This window comes from Microcaecilia unicolor, chromosome 1, assembly GCF_901765095.1.
Source record: "Microcaecilia unicolor chromosome 1, aMicUni1.1, whole genome shotgun sequence".
NCBI lineage: Eukaryota > Metazoa > Chordata > Amphibia > Gymnophiona > Siphonopidae > Microcaecilia > Microcaecilia unicolor.
In genome coordinates, this window is record NC_044031.1 from 140,883,484 (window position 1) to 140,896,334 (window position 12,851).

The window sequence follows — 12,851 nt, forward strand, 5'->3', positions numbered from 1 at the left end:
AGGGAGGAGACATTTAATAGTTCTACTTTTCAAAGATGGTGTTTTGGTGGGAAGCATGGAGGGTCAAACGTTTCTTTTGTAAAGAAATGAATTGGGCAGGGGGTTGAATTAAGGCTATCTATAATGTCACACTTCCTAATTGTTTCTAAGCAATTTAGTATTTCCATCCATTCATCAGATTATAATATATATATGTATACCTTAGGTCCTGCCGGCCCTTGAAGGCCTGGAAGACCAGGAAAACCTCTGGACCCTTTTTCGCCTTCATCACCCTAATCAAAATAAAGATTAATATTATTTTCTTCATATGTTAAAAAAGTTACCATTTGTGGCATGTACTGACTAAAAGTACGCTATATAACTAAGAACTTTTTTAAAATTACAATGAAGAAAAATGTTATTTGTCATTTATACATAAAAATAATTTCTTATAAAATCAGATCTTGGTGAGTTGCCTATCCCATTTTAGAAGTGTAATTAATAGACGGTCACAAATTGTGTTTGCTGGAGATTCTTCTCATGAAGTCTATTTGTTTTATTGCTGAGAAACTCTTGGGCCTACAATACCACCCACTGTGCTCATTCCAGAACATGTTATGAATAGCATAAGCTTTTCTTTGTCCTTGTAGGTCTTTGGAAAATATCATATGCCACTTGTACTCATTTATATTTTCATGACTAAGGACATCTGTTCCAAATGTATGCAAAATAAAAATAAATTTGCATTCATTACAGCTAATGGACGCACCTCATTTAGGGTTCTGTTTACAAAGGTACGCTGGCGTATTTAGCGCACGCTAAACACTAGAGACGCCCATATATTCCTATGAGTGTCTAGCATTTAGCACTAAAAACGCTACCACACCTTTGTAAAAGACTCCTTTATTCATGTGTACAGTATAGAGCATTCAGAGGCCTTTTTTTACTAAAGCTTAAGACGCACTAACAGACATTAGTGCGTGCTAAATTCTTTGCATCCTATTTTATACCTATGGGCTATGAATCACTTAGCACACACTATTGCTAAAAAAAGCCTCTCAATTAAGAGCAAAGACCTCCCTGGTATGTATGTATTTATTTATTCATTCAAATATTTGTTAGATGGCCAGTCACAGAAATATCATGGTGGTGTACATTGGCCAACATAAAATTAGAACCAAATAAACATGAAATAATCAGCACTATAATTGAAAACTCATACAGAATGGGTAGAAAAAGGGAGAAGGCTGAATAGCACAGCATCAGAAACCAGAAAACACACACATACACAAAACACAACAGGGAGAGGAATCGAAAGTAAGAAACATGAATGGCAGGATGTATAAAGGGAAATTCAATAAATGGCACCCAAAGTTAGGTGCTGGGATGATCCCAACTAAACTAGTATTCTGCAAAGGGTGCTCTGCACTGAACAGCCTTTACAGAATGCTAGTCTAGTGCACATTTCACGCCTAACCTTAGGCATGAACACCATAACACCACACCTAAATTCTGGGATTGCCCTCAACCTTCCTACACCTCTCCCATGGCCATGCCCCCTTTGGAGTTGCACACTATGAAATTTAGGTGCGCAAGTTAAAGAATAGGGCATAATGAGATCCACACATAATTCCTAATTACTGCCAATTAAGTGTTTGTTAACATAATTGATTTTTGTTACCTAATTAGCTAATTACAGGTGGATCTGTGATCCATGGCCAAAACTGCATGCCCAACTTTGGGTGACCTATACAGAATCCGGTGGAAAATACATAAGGATTCCATAATTAGTGGCAAAAAAAGCCATCAAGGAGAAAAGCAAGGGAAAGCATAAGAAAAATGCTAGGTCTTCAGAGAATATTTTTTTTTTTTTATTTTATTTATAAATTTATTTAACAGTTTCAAGTATACAACTTGTTCAGAAAAGAAAATATCAGCACATATTATATTGCAATATACATTTAGCCAAAGAAAAAAAATTATATCCAATATTTGCTCAAGTCCTCTATATGGATTCAAGAGGGTTCACAATGGAGTTAACATTTATATTTATAAAACAACATTAAAGAAAATAGCTTGCATGATACCTTAATTTGTCGGTTCTAATTTATTATTTCAAGAGAGAATATTCTACCCCTACTTATGCTTAGATGTTAAAAATGCTGTTAGCTGGGCAGGTTCAAAGAAGACGTATTTTATCGATTGAAATTTTACTACACATTTACAAGGAAACCTCAAAAAAAAGGTAGCCCCTAATTGTAGTACACCAGGTTTCATCATTAAAAACTGTTGGCGTCTTTTTTGTGTTTCCTTTGCAAGGTCCGGGAAAATTTGTATTTTTTGGCCCAGAAATAGTTTTCCTTGATTTTTAAAAAACAATGTCATTATCCAGTTTTTATCTGGGGCCAAAGCGACTGTTGCAATTAATGTTGATGGTGTAATCGGATCGGAGTCAGATGACTCTAGTATTGCTGAGAGATTAAGATCTTGATTGCCTTGGTCTACTTGGATTTTTGAAGGCAAATAATAAATCCGGGAAAAAGGGGGAATAGCTTCTTCAGCTACTCCCAAAATCTCTTTTAAGTATTTCCTCAGCATTTCTCTCGGTGTTACAGTCAATTGTTTTGGGAAGTTCAGGAAACGTAGATTATTACTCCTAATTGAGTTCTCTAGGAATTCTGTCTTCCTTCGTAACGAGATTAGGTCTTTTAATGAAGTTTCCTGTACATTTTGCAATTTTTTAAGTTCTTCTCCATGATCTTTAGTTTGTTGTTCTATCAGTTCTAATTTTGACCCCATTTCTTTTGAATTTTGTTCTAACACTGCACAGTCCAAAGATAATTTTTGTATTTGAGGACTTAGAACCTTTCCAAGATCCACAATTAATGACCAAAGGGAATCTAGTGTAACTTCCTTAGGTTTAGGGTGACCTATACAGAATCCGGTGGAAAATACATAAGGATTCCATAATTAGTGGCAAAAAAAGCCATCAAGGAGAAAAGCAAGGGAAAGCATAAGAAAAATGCTAGGTCTTCAGAGAATATTTACATTTCTTCTTACACTGCATGGCTTGCAGTCAAGCACCTATTATACAGAACACTACATGGAAGCTGATATGCAAACATGCATGTAAAAGCAGTGGGCAAAACTGAAAGGAGCTATTTTAAGGGTGGTAAACCTTTTTGTTAGGATAGTGAATAAGGCTGCTTTGATTCTCAAAAGTAGTAGCTGAAAAGGTAAGGAAAAAGAGGTTAGTTGTCATAAATTACAAAACATCACAGAACGGCAACAATACCTGGAAAAACTAAAAGAAGGTGGAAAAGTAGTCAGGAAAGCAAAGATGCAAATGGAAGAAAAAACAGCCAATATGGTAGAATTGACATGACATTTTTTAGATATGTAAGTGATAAGAGGACATGCCAAATTTGCATTGTAAGGCTCAAGCTGATAAGGCTAAAGTCAAATTGCTTAACAAATATTTCTGTTCTGTATTCACAGATGAAGAGAACTGCAGAAAATACATGCTAATTGGAATGGATGTGAGGTAAACCTGAACCATTTCTCAGAAGACTATGTTTATGAGAAGCTAGCTAAACTAAAAGTAGACAAAACGATGGGGCCTGATGGGATAAATCTGAGGATACTCAAGAAACGTTTCTGGCAGCTCCACTGCTTGATCTTTTCAATGCTTCTTTTGAGTCTGGAGTGGTCTTGGATGACTGGAGAGGGGTGGATGTGGTTCCTCTCCACAAAAAAAATTATGACCTGTTAGTCTTATCTCTGTGGTGAGTAAATTAATGGAAACAAACTGGAGGACTGGAGTGGAGGAATAACCTAATGGTTAGTGCAGCAGGCTTTGATCCTGGCAACTTGGGTTTGATTCCCACTGCAGCTCACTTAACCCTCCATTGCCCCAGGTACAAAAAAAAACTTAGATTGTGAGCCCTCTAGGGACAGAAAAAAGTACCTGCATGTAATGTGTACAGTGCTGCATATATATAGTAGTGATATAGTAGTAGGACTGTGGGGAGAAGTGCATTTTTCATTGAGGGGAGAAAAAAAAAAGGTGTGGTTATCTTGATAAGGAATACCCTACTATTTTGTTTTGTGTGACTCCAAGGCAGATGAAGAGGGAAGAATTATCTGGCTCAAGGCTAGGGTAGATGATGTGAACCTTGCAATTTTAAATTTATATGCCCCACTGGAATCTAAACATTTTTTTGAGAAGGCACAAAACCTTTCTCTCACCTGGGAAAAGGGGTTCTCCTTAGCGCAGGAGATTTTAACTGTACTGTTAGACCTTTGAATTCCTCTGGAGTGGAGGAGTAGCCTAGTGGTTAGTGCAGTGGACTTGGAGCCTGGAGAACTGAGTTCAAAAGATAGTAGAAACCTTCATGCTCTCTTGACTAAATGGAACTTAGTGGATATCTGATGGGATCTCACGAGTTTATACCTATTACTCAGTTCAACACAAGTTATATTCAAGGCTAGATTACATGGTGGTGGGTTCATTATCACAACTGGGGACTGGACAGACCTGGTGATTAATCTCATAGTGCAATCAGATCATGCTCTGGTGATGGGCACCTGGCGGAGGGCAGGGGTTAGGATCCCTAAATGTGCATGGAGGGCTAATGTGCAGATGCTCACTTGCCCACATATTCAGGGCTAGTTGTGAAAGGAATGGGCCCAGTATCTCTCAATTAATGATACCAGTGAGATCTCTCTGCAGTCAGTATGGGAGGCAGGCAAAGCTTATATGAGTGGGTTGCTTATATAGAAAGGAGCCTGACTAAAAAAAAAGAGAGAGAGAGAGCAATATAAGGAGGCCCTATTAGCTGAAATTGCCTCCTTCAGAACTTTCATATGAAATCAGGTAGCCCGGAAATATTTAAAAAACTCACCAGTGTAAAGCTTCAATTAGATTTGTTGGAGACAGGTCATATAGAATATTTGTTGGCCCGAGTGAGATGTCAATACTTGGAACATAAAATAAGGCAGATAAGCTTCTGGCTTGGCAGCTAAAGAAGTGAAGGGAGTCTAGTTGGGCATGGTCCTTAAAACATTCTGAGGGCCACAGTGTCTTCTCTAAACAGGCCATTGTGACTAAATTTAAAAAGTTTTATGAATGACTGTATGCATTGGAAACCGTGATCTCGGAGATAGCTAGGACTGCGTATATGGATAGGCTATCGCTTCCCCAACTCTCAGACTTCAACCAGATATGGTTGAATAGAGATATTCAAGAGAGTGAAGTCGAAGCAGCCATTAAAGGCCTAAGGTCTGATAGAGCAGCGGGAGGTGATGGTTTCCCTGAGGTATACTATAAACCATTGGCCCTGGTTTTGGCCCCTTTTTCAGCTAAATTATTTAATTCTATAAGGGAGGGGGTCCCGCTCCCAGGTAGTATGTATAAAGCAAGGGTAGCGGTGCTCCCAAAACTGGGTAAGGATGCCTCACTATGTGCCAGTTATAGGCTTATTGCACTCCTGAACACCGATATGAAAATCTATGCTAAGGTGTTGGCATCTCGCTTGGAACAATATTTGTCCAAATTGGGGCACTGTGGTTCATACAGGGGAGACTGTTGGGGGACAGTGTCCAGAGGGCGGTTAATTTGATAGGCCGGATACAACAAGATAAACTTCAGGCTACGTGTGTGGCAATCGATGCTAAAAAGCATTCAACAGACTGAAGTGGGAGTTTCTTTTTTTTGGTGATGTAGAAGATGGGGTTGGGATGGAAATATGGTCAATAGGTTCGCTCTTTGTATATAGCACTCTCAAGCCAGATTAGGTTGAACAGGCATGAATCGGAACCACTTCTATTAGGGAGGGGGGTTCGCCAGGGATGCCCAATGTCCCCACTTCTCTTTGCTCTTTGCTCTTGCTAGAGACTGTTAGCGCAGGGAATTCAGAATAACTCTAGGATAGAACCAGTCTGGGTTGGGCTGAAGGAGCTTAAAATTATTTTATATGCTAATACTGTACACTTTCTCAAAAATCCGAGAAACTCGTTGGCCTCAGTGCTGGAGGAGCTAGAGGAATACTCCGCTCACTCCGGATATAAAATTAATAAAAACAAAATGGAAGCCATACTATTTAATGTTGTTAAAAAAGATGGGCTGCAAAATCGTCCTTTTCAACTAAATATGAACGGTTTATGCTACCTGGGGGTTAAGTTATTGGGGAATGTTCAGGACCTTTCTCTTCTTAACTATGTGCCCCTAGAACAGTCAATTCACACCTTATTGGGGGAGTGGAAGGACCTTGCGCTCTCCTGGATGGGTAGGATTGTGGTGATAAAAATGATGATAGTCCATAGATTTTTATTTTTCTTCTCTCATCTTCCTTTGGTGTTACCCAGGTCTTTGATTCTGAGATGGAAGAATTTATTGAGGCAGTTTGTCTGGGGTGGAAAAAGACCTAAGATGAGCCTGGCAAGGCTAACTCTCATTCGGGAGAATGGTGGAGTGGGGTTCCCGAAATTGTGGCTTTATTACAAAGCTGCAATTCTTCAGGCTCTGAAAGATCATCAAGATCACCCAGCAGACAAGTTGTGGGTATCCTCTGAGAGAGATTACATGACTTCTTACTCCATTCATGAATATGTATGGAGGAGGCAGCAGGAGGATCTTGTGAGGGGGCCAGTTCTTTCCCTTAGGATTTTTTTGGTGGCATTGAGGAAATGTTGGCCTGAAGTGCAACAATTAATGGGGGTCTCCAGGAGGTTCCACCTCTACGGCTTGCTCAGAGAATATGTACCATTCAATACAGGGTACTTCACCTACTTGAGGCAGCAGTTGGAGCGGTTAGGGTTCCCTATTGTAAGGATGTATGCCCCTCAGGAGTGGTTCCCTCACTGTCGCATTTATAAGATTTGATGTGTCTAAAAATCCCTTTTTTTCAATATTTCCAGTTTAGAGGTACCTTTCAGGATCAATGGCAAGGGAGCACCTGTTTCACAAGCCCCATGATCTGGAAACCCTTTTGTTTAAGTTTGAGTCCATTGTTTAAAAAGTCTTATCCCGCCTTTATAAAGCTCTTTATAACCTAGGCCCGGTTCTGGAACCACTTCATGAGGCTCGTTGGGAACAACGGTTGAGGGTACATTATGAACAGGAAAATTGGTTGTTGATTTATGATTATGTGTGCAAATGCTCTGCAGTTTTGAATTATCAGCAGATGCAATACATGCTGGTCCTGGGGCTCTATTGGTACCCAGCTAGGTTATAGGGATCTAGGCAGGGGTGTGCTGGTAAAATTTTAACAACAGGCTCTCTCTCCGGGCATAACCGGCCCTGAAATTTAGGGGGGGGGGAATACGTGCCTCTCTCTCCCCTCCCTTGTGCAGGCATGCTAGGCATACCTTTGCCGAGCCCCACCAGCCAATAAATGAACTGCCACCATTCTCTGCTGCTTGTTTCTGGCTCTGAGCAGCATGATGGAACCTTCTTGCGCTTGCATGAAAAGTCCCAGCCTGATGCTTAGAGTCAGAAAAAAGGAGCAGGGAGCATCAGCAGTCTATTTACTTGGCTGGTGGGGCCAGCATCACTGCCAGCAAAGTAAAAGAGAATTCAGGAGGGGGCCCAAGCCCACATTTCGGGAGTCAGTTGTTAAAGTAGCCATGGGGAGGCCTACTTTAACAACCGGCTCCCAAAATTCTTAAAAACTTAACAAACGGCTCTCGCGAGCCCGTGAGAGTCCGCTCCAGCACACCACTGGATCTAGGACTATCTCCAGGGGGGCCTACCTGTGCTGGAGAGGGTGTGGGGAGGTAGGCAGTTTCGAGCATTTATGGTGGGACTGCCCCTATAGCCAATGCTTCTGGAAAGCAGTGTGGAATCAGTTGCAGTCTTGGTATCCATTCGGATGGAACGATTGTCCAGAGGCCTGTTTGCTAGGTAAGATCCTAGTGCCATGGCCAGGCTCCTTAATAGAGCAACTGGTCTTAACTCTGCTTTTGGCAGCTAAGATTACCTTTGCCAGGACATGGAAAGATCCGGGGGGGTTCCACAGTGGCTTTCTGGTTTCAAATCTGTGCTGACCTCAAGAAGTATGCAAAGATTAAAGCTGCTATAGAGAGAAAAAGTAAGCAATTTGAAAGTCTATGGTCAGTAGATTCTCGTTAATGTTTCAGTTGTTCTAGTAGGACTATGTGATGTGAGTTTAGTCTACACTTATCGCTCTTTGTCAGTAATTGAGCTCTTGTATATAGATCATTGGTGGGGGGGGTGTAGGGTTCGGAGGGATGGCACAGGGCAGGAGAGGGAGGGAAGGCTAAGGAGACGCTGTGAGGGGGTTTTGATATGTACAAGAGGTTATGTGGAATCTTTGTACTGATGCTTGTATTTGCTCTGACTTCTGCATTCGATATTGTTTATTTTGTTGCCTGTTATCCTTGTTAATTTTTGTCAATAAAAATGAATGATGCAAAAAAATACAAAAATAAAACAGAGGACTATGAAGTTTCGAGAATTAAATGGACTGCAGAACCCAAGGCAGCTTGGTTTTACTAGAGGCAGATCTTGTCAGACAAATCTGGTTAGTTTCTTTGACTGGAAGACCAAACAGTTGGATTTAGGGATAGCACTAAATGATGTGTACTTAGATTTTAGCAAAGCCTTTGACACAGTTCCACATAGGCAACTAATAAATAAAGTGAGTGCCCTCAATATGGGCCCTAAAGTGAATGAGTTAGAAACTGGTTAAGTGGAAGGAGACAAACTGTAGTTGTAAATGGAGTTTGCTCCGAGGGAAAAGGATGCTATCAGTGGTGTGCCACAGAGATTGGTCCTTGGGCCAGCTTTTTTAGCATCTTTGTGAGTGATATTGCGGAAGGGCTGTCTGCTAAGGTTTGCCTCTTTGTGGATGATACCAATAGGGTAGACACCCCAGAGTGTGTGGATAGCATGGGGAGGGATCTAGCAAAGTTTGAAGAATGGTGCAGAAATTGGCAACTAAGATTCAATGCTAAAAAATGCAGGGTCATGCACTTGGGCTGCAAAACTCCAAGGGGGCAGTATAGTATAGGGGTTAAGTACTTCTGTTTATGAAAGAAGAATGGGACTTGGGGGGTGATCATATCTTATGATCTTAAGGTGGCCAAAAAGGTAGAAAAAGCAACAGAGAAAACTAGAAGGATGCTCAGGTGCATAGGGAGAGGAATGGCCAGAGGTGATAGTGCCCTTGTATAAGTCTCTGGTGAGGCCCATTTAGAATATTGAGTGCAATTCTGGAAATTACAGTTTCATAAAGATATAAACAAGATGGAGTCAGTCCAGAGGGCGGCTTCAAAATTGGTCACTTCAAAACTGGTCAGTAGTCTTCATCATAAAGCATACGGGAACATATTTATAGACCTCAATATGTATACTCTGGAAGAAAAGCGGGAGAGAAGGGATATGATAGCGACATTTAAATATCTCCTTAGCATTAATGCACAGGAGGTGACTATTTCAAATGAATGAAAACTCTGGAATGAGAGGGCATAAGATGAAGTTAACAGGTTTTAAGCTCATGAGTAATCTAAGGAAACACTTTTTTACAGAATGGGTGGTGGATATGTGGAAACAGACAGTATCTGAATTCAAGAAAGCATGGGACAAGCATATGGGATCTCTTAGGGAGAGGAGGAGATAGTGGATAGTGTGGATGGGCAGACTGGATGGACCATTTGGCTTTTATCTGCCATCATGGAGTGGAGGAGTGGCCTAGTGGTTAGAGCACTGGTCTTGTAATCCAGAGGTGGCTAGTTCAAATCCCACTGCTGCTGTTTGCCTCAGGTACAAACTTAAATTGTGAGCCATCCTGGGACAGAGAAATATCCAGTGTACCTGAATATAACTCACCTTGCGCTACTACTGAAAAAGGTGTGAGCAAAACCTAAATAAAATCATGTTTCTAAATTCTAAAGAATAGTTTAAAAACAACACACCTAAAGCCAATTGGGGCAATTCTACAAGTTGGTGCCTTAGTCCAGGTACCCCAATTTTGTATTCTTAATACCAATTCTATAATGGCAAATTGGTGCCAAGATTCTGTTATAGAATACTAGTGTAAGTTGGAATCAGCGCACCCAAGTTTTGGCATACCCCTCTTATTTTAGTGATACATATAATTTAACTGGGGGGCACGCCTATAGACCACACATGTGTAAGCCCCTCTTGCAGTTAGGTACTATGGCATTTAGGCACTACCTCAAGAATACTTTTGAGAATAGTACCTAATGCACATAGGCGACTGTCAATTATGAAAGAGTTTGCCTTTATATGCTAAGCTACATTGGCTCCCTGTGGAGGCCAGATCCACTTTATGTGCCTTTATCTTTCTTATAGTTTATGGTGAAGCACCAGACTATAATGGAACTTCTATATATGGCGCCTTAAAAATCAGCGCCATAAAACCACGCTGTTAGCATGATTCTATAAACTACGCCTAAAGTTAGGCATAATTTATAGAATACACTCACGTGCTGTTCCGGTGACTAAAATTTAGGTGCACCCATTTAAGCCACCTAAAACCAGGTCTAAATACCTGCACCTAAGTTAGGCGCACATCAGGTGTATTCTATTAATAGTGCGCATAATTTTTTGAAACGCCCACAACCCGCCCATTCCAAATAATGGCTACACCCCCTTTTCGACTGTGTGCATTAGAATTTACATGCATTGCATTATAGAATACACCTAGAAAGATGTGCGCATAAATTCTAATTAAAACCAACTAGTGATGCTAATTGGTTGCTGAGTACCAATTATCGGTGCTGATTGGCTTATTAATCAATTAAGTTGGCAATACAATTTGGCTGTGCGGCCAAATTATCACACTCAAGTTAAGGTGCTGTATATAGAATTTGGGGGTATATAAATAACTTGATTTTGTTACCAAATCATAACAGACTAAGCACAGGTAGACGTTATGTAGAACTCTTTTAACCTAGCCCTTAAAAATTGTATATAAATCTACGTTTTCTGAGACTTTTCAATTTCAAGCAGCCAAATGGTGGAATTTATTACCTGTCGAACTTAGAATGGTTTCTCATTACGATTGTTTTCTTAAATTGCTTAAAGCTTTGTTATTCTTAAGATATGTACTATCTAATTAATTGAATTTATTGGAAGATTGTATTTGTAGTTCTTGGGTATGCCCAGCTCTTAGATTGTAAACCGCATTAAAGTCTGTTAACAGCATTTGTGGCATATAAGAGATGAGGTAACGTCATGTAAGTGGTACCTACCTCTAGGAACCAGCTTACAGAATTGCCAAAAAGGTTTTTTCAACTTAACTTGTGCACACCGGACTCCAGCACAAAGTCAGCCATCTGTCTTGTGCTCATGAAAGCAAGAGACAAAAGCAAACACAATACCAGCAATACCAGCCCAGCAGCAACTTCTTTCTGATCTGCAAGTAGTTTTCTTATGTTCAATTATACTAATCCTTGCAATTGTCTTGTTTCCTTATATAAACATGTCTATGAGGGACTATCATCTAAATATAAACTTATTTGATTAACGGGAGACTAAACTCGCTGCTGGGGCTATTTTCATTAGGGTATTTTTGTGCCTACCTGCATAGTGACTTTCAAAAGGGAAATTATGAGGATAGTTTCCCTTTGAAAATTTCCTACATATGTGGATACAGAAGCACTACCGTACTTTTCCTTTGCTATTTCTGTGCATGAGTTAAGTTGAAAATACAACTATATCCATGTTTTTCCCCCAATGCAAGAATGTCCCTAGGAACACTAACCTCAAAAGCTGACAACTAAGGACATGCATTTGTTTGTTATGTAAGATTCATTTAATGCAAGTACAATCACCTTCCACAAATTAAAAAGTTCTAATGTGGGCTAAAATATTTTGTGTGTGAAATGAATCAAAATAATCAATAAAAATTGGGAGAAAAAGCCCCAAACAAACTGAAAAAGAAACAAAACTTTTGCCATGCACAGGCCAAGGCTTGCTAAAACAGACCTGGGGGCCCCTTAGCTGGTTGTGTTTTCAAAATATACACAGTGAATATGAAGGAGGTAAACTTGCTATACTTGGTTTCCAATGTATGCAGTTATTTCATGCATATTCATTGTGGGTATAGTAAAACCAGACTGCATAAGAGAACCCCAGAACGGTTTGGGGAAGCCCTGCTTTGGTTACATTTAGCTGCTTCACATAGGGCCCCTTTTACTAAGCCGAGTAGGCACCTACATGCGCCCGTGCTCCAAATTGAAGTTACTGCCCGACTACCGTGTGGCTCTTGCGGTAATTTCATTTCTGGTGCGTGTCTGCTACGTGTGTCTGAAAAATATTTTTTATTTTCTGGCACACATAGAGGACGCACGCCATGTGGCATCTCATGCGCATAGGCCATTACCACCCAAATTCTTTACCGCTAGGTCTATGGCTGGCGGTAAGGTCTGAGACCCAAAATGGACACGTGGCAATTTTGATTTTACCGTACGCCCATTTTCATTTTTTAAAAAAAGGTCTTTTTTACAGGTGCGCTGAAAAATGATTCTGCGCGCGCCCAAAACCTGCACCTACAATACCACAGGCCATTTTTCAGTGTGCCTTTGTAAAAGTGCAGTTTTCACTCCAGGAGATCTTAGCTGACTAGATGCCTTTGACCCTTTGACAATTGCCCTCCCCACACTGGCTGATATTGAGTTTAGAAAATGCCACTGCTTTCTTTTTTTGTGTGCTCATGCAGCTGCAATTTTATTCCTAAAGTACCTTGGGGCCAATTTCTCCTTTCCCAGGAGGTCCCTCTGGGCCTCGGATACCTTGAAGTCCTTGCTCTCCCTATGTCAAAAAAACAACAAAAAAAAATAAAAAAAAATAAAAAAAACAAAGAAACAGAGGATTCATTCATTCT

General features: G+C 40.3%; 1 protein-coding gene across 2 annotated transcripts in view; it reads right to left on the reverse strand.

The window, feature by feature from the left end:
- The window catches only part of COL28A1 (collagen type XXVIII alpha 1 chain), a 378,659-nt gene that overhangs the window by 216,337 nt on the left and 149,471 nt on the right, over nucleotides 1-12,851 (reverse strand). Inside the window, exons 20-21 of one of the 2 annotated variants that reach the window (XM_030200909.1) lie at nucleotides 12,710-12,778; nucleotides 201-272 (exon numbers count right to left, since the gene is read on the reverse strand). In XM_030200909.1, the coding sequence (XP_030056769.1) occupies nucleotides 201-272; nucleotides 12,710-12,778 (141 nt within the window). The remainder of the gene's footprint in view (nucleotides 1-200; nucleotides 273-12,709; nucleotides 12,779-12,851) is intronic. The other variant, XM_030200920.1, reaches the window with a different exon arrangement.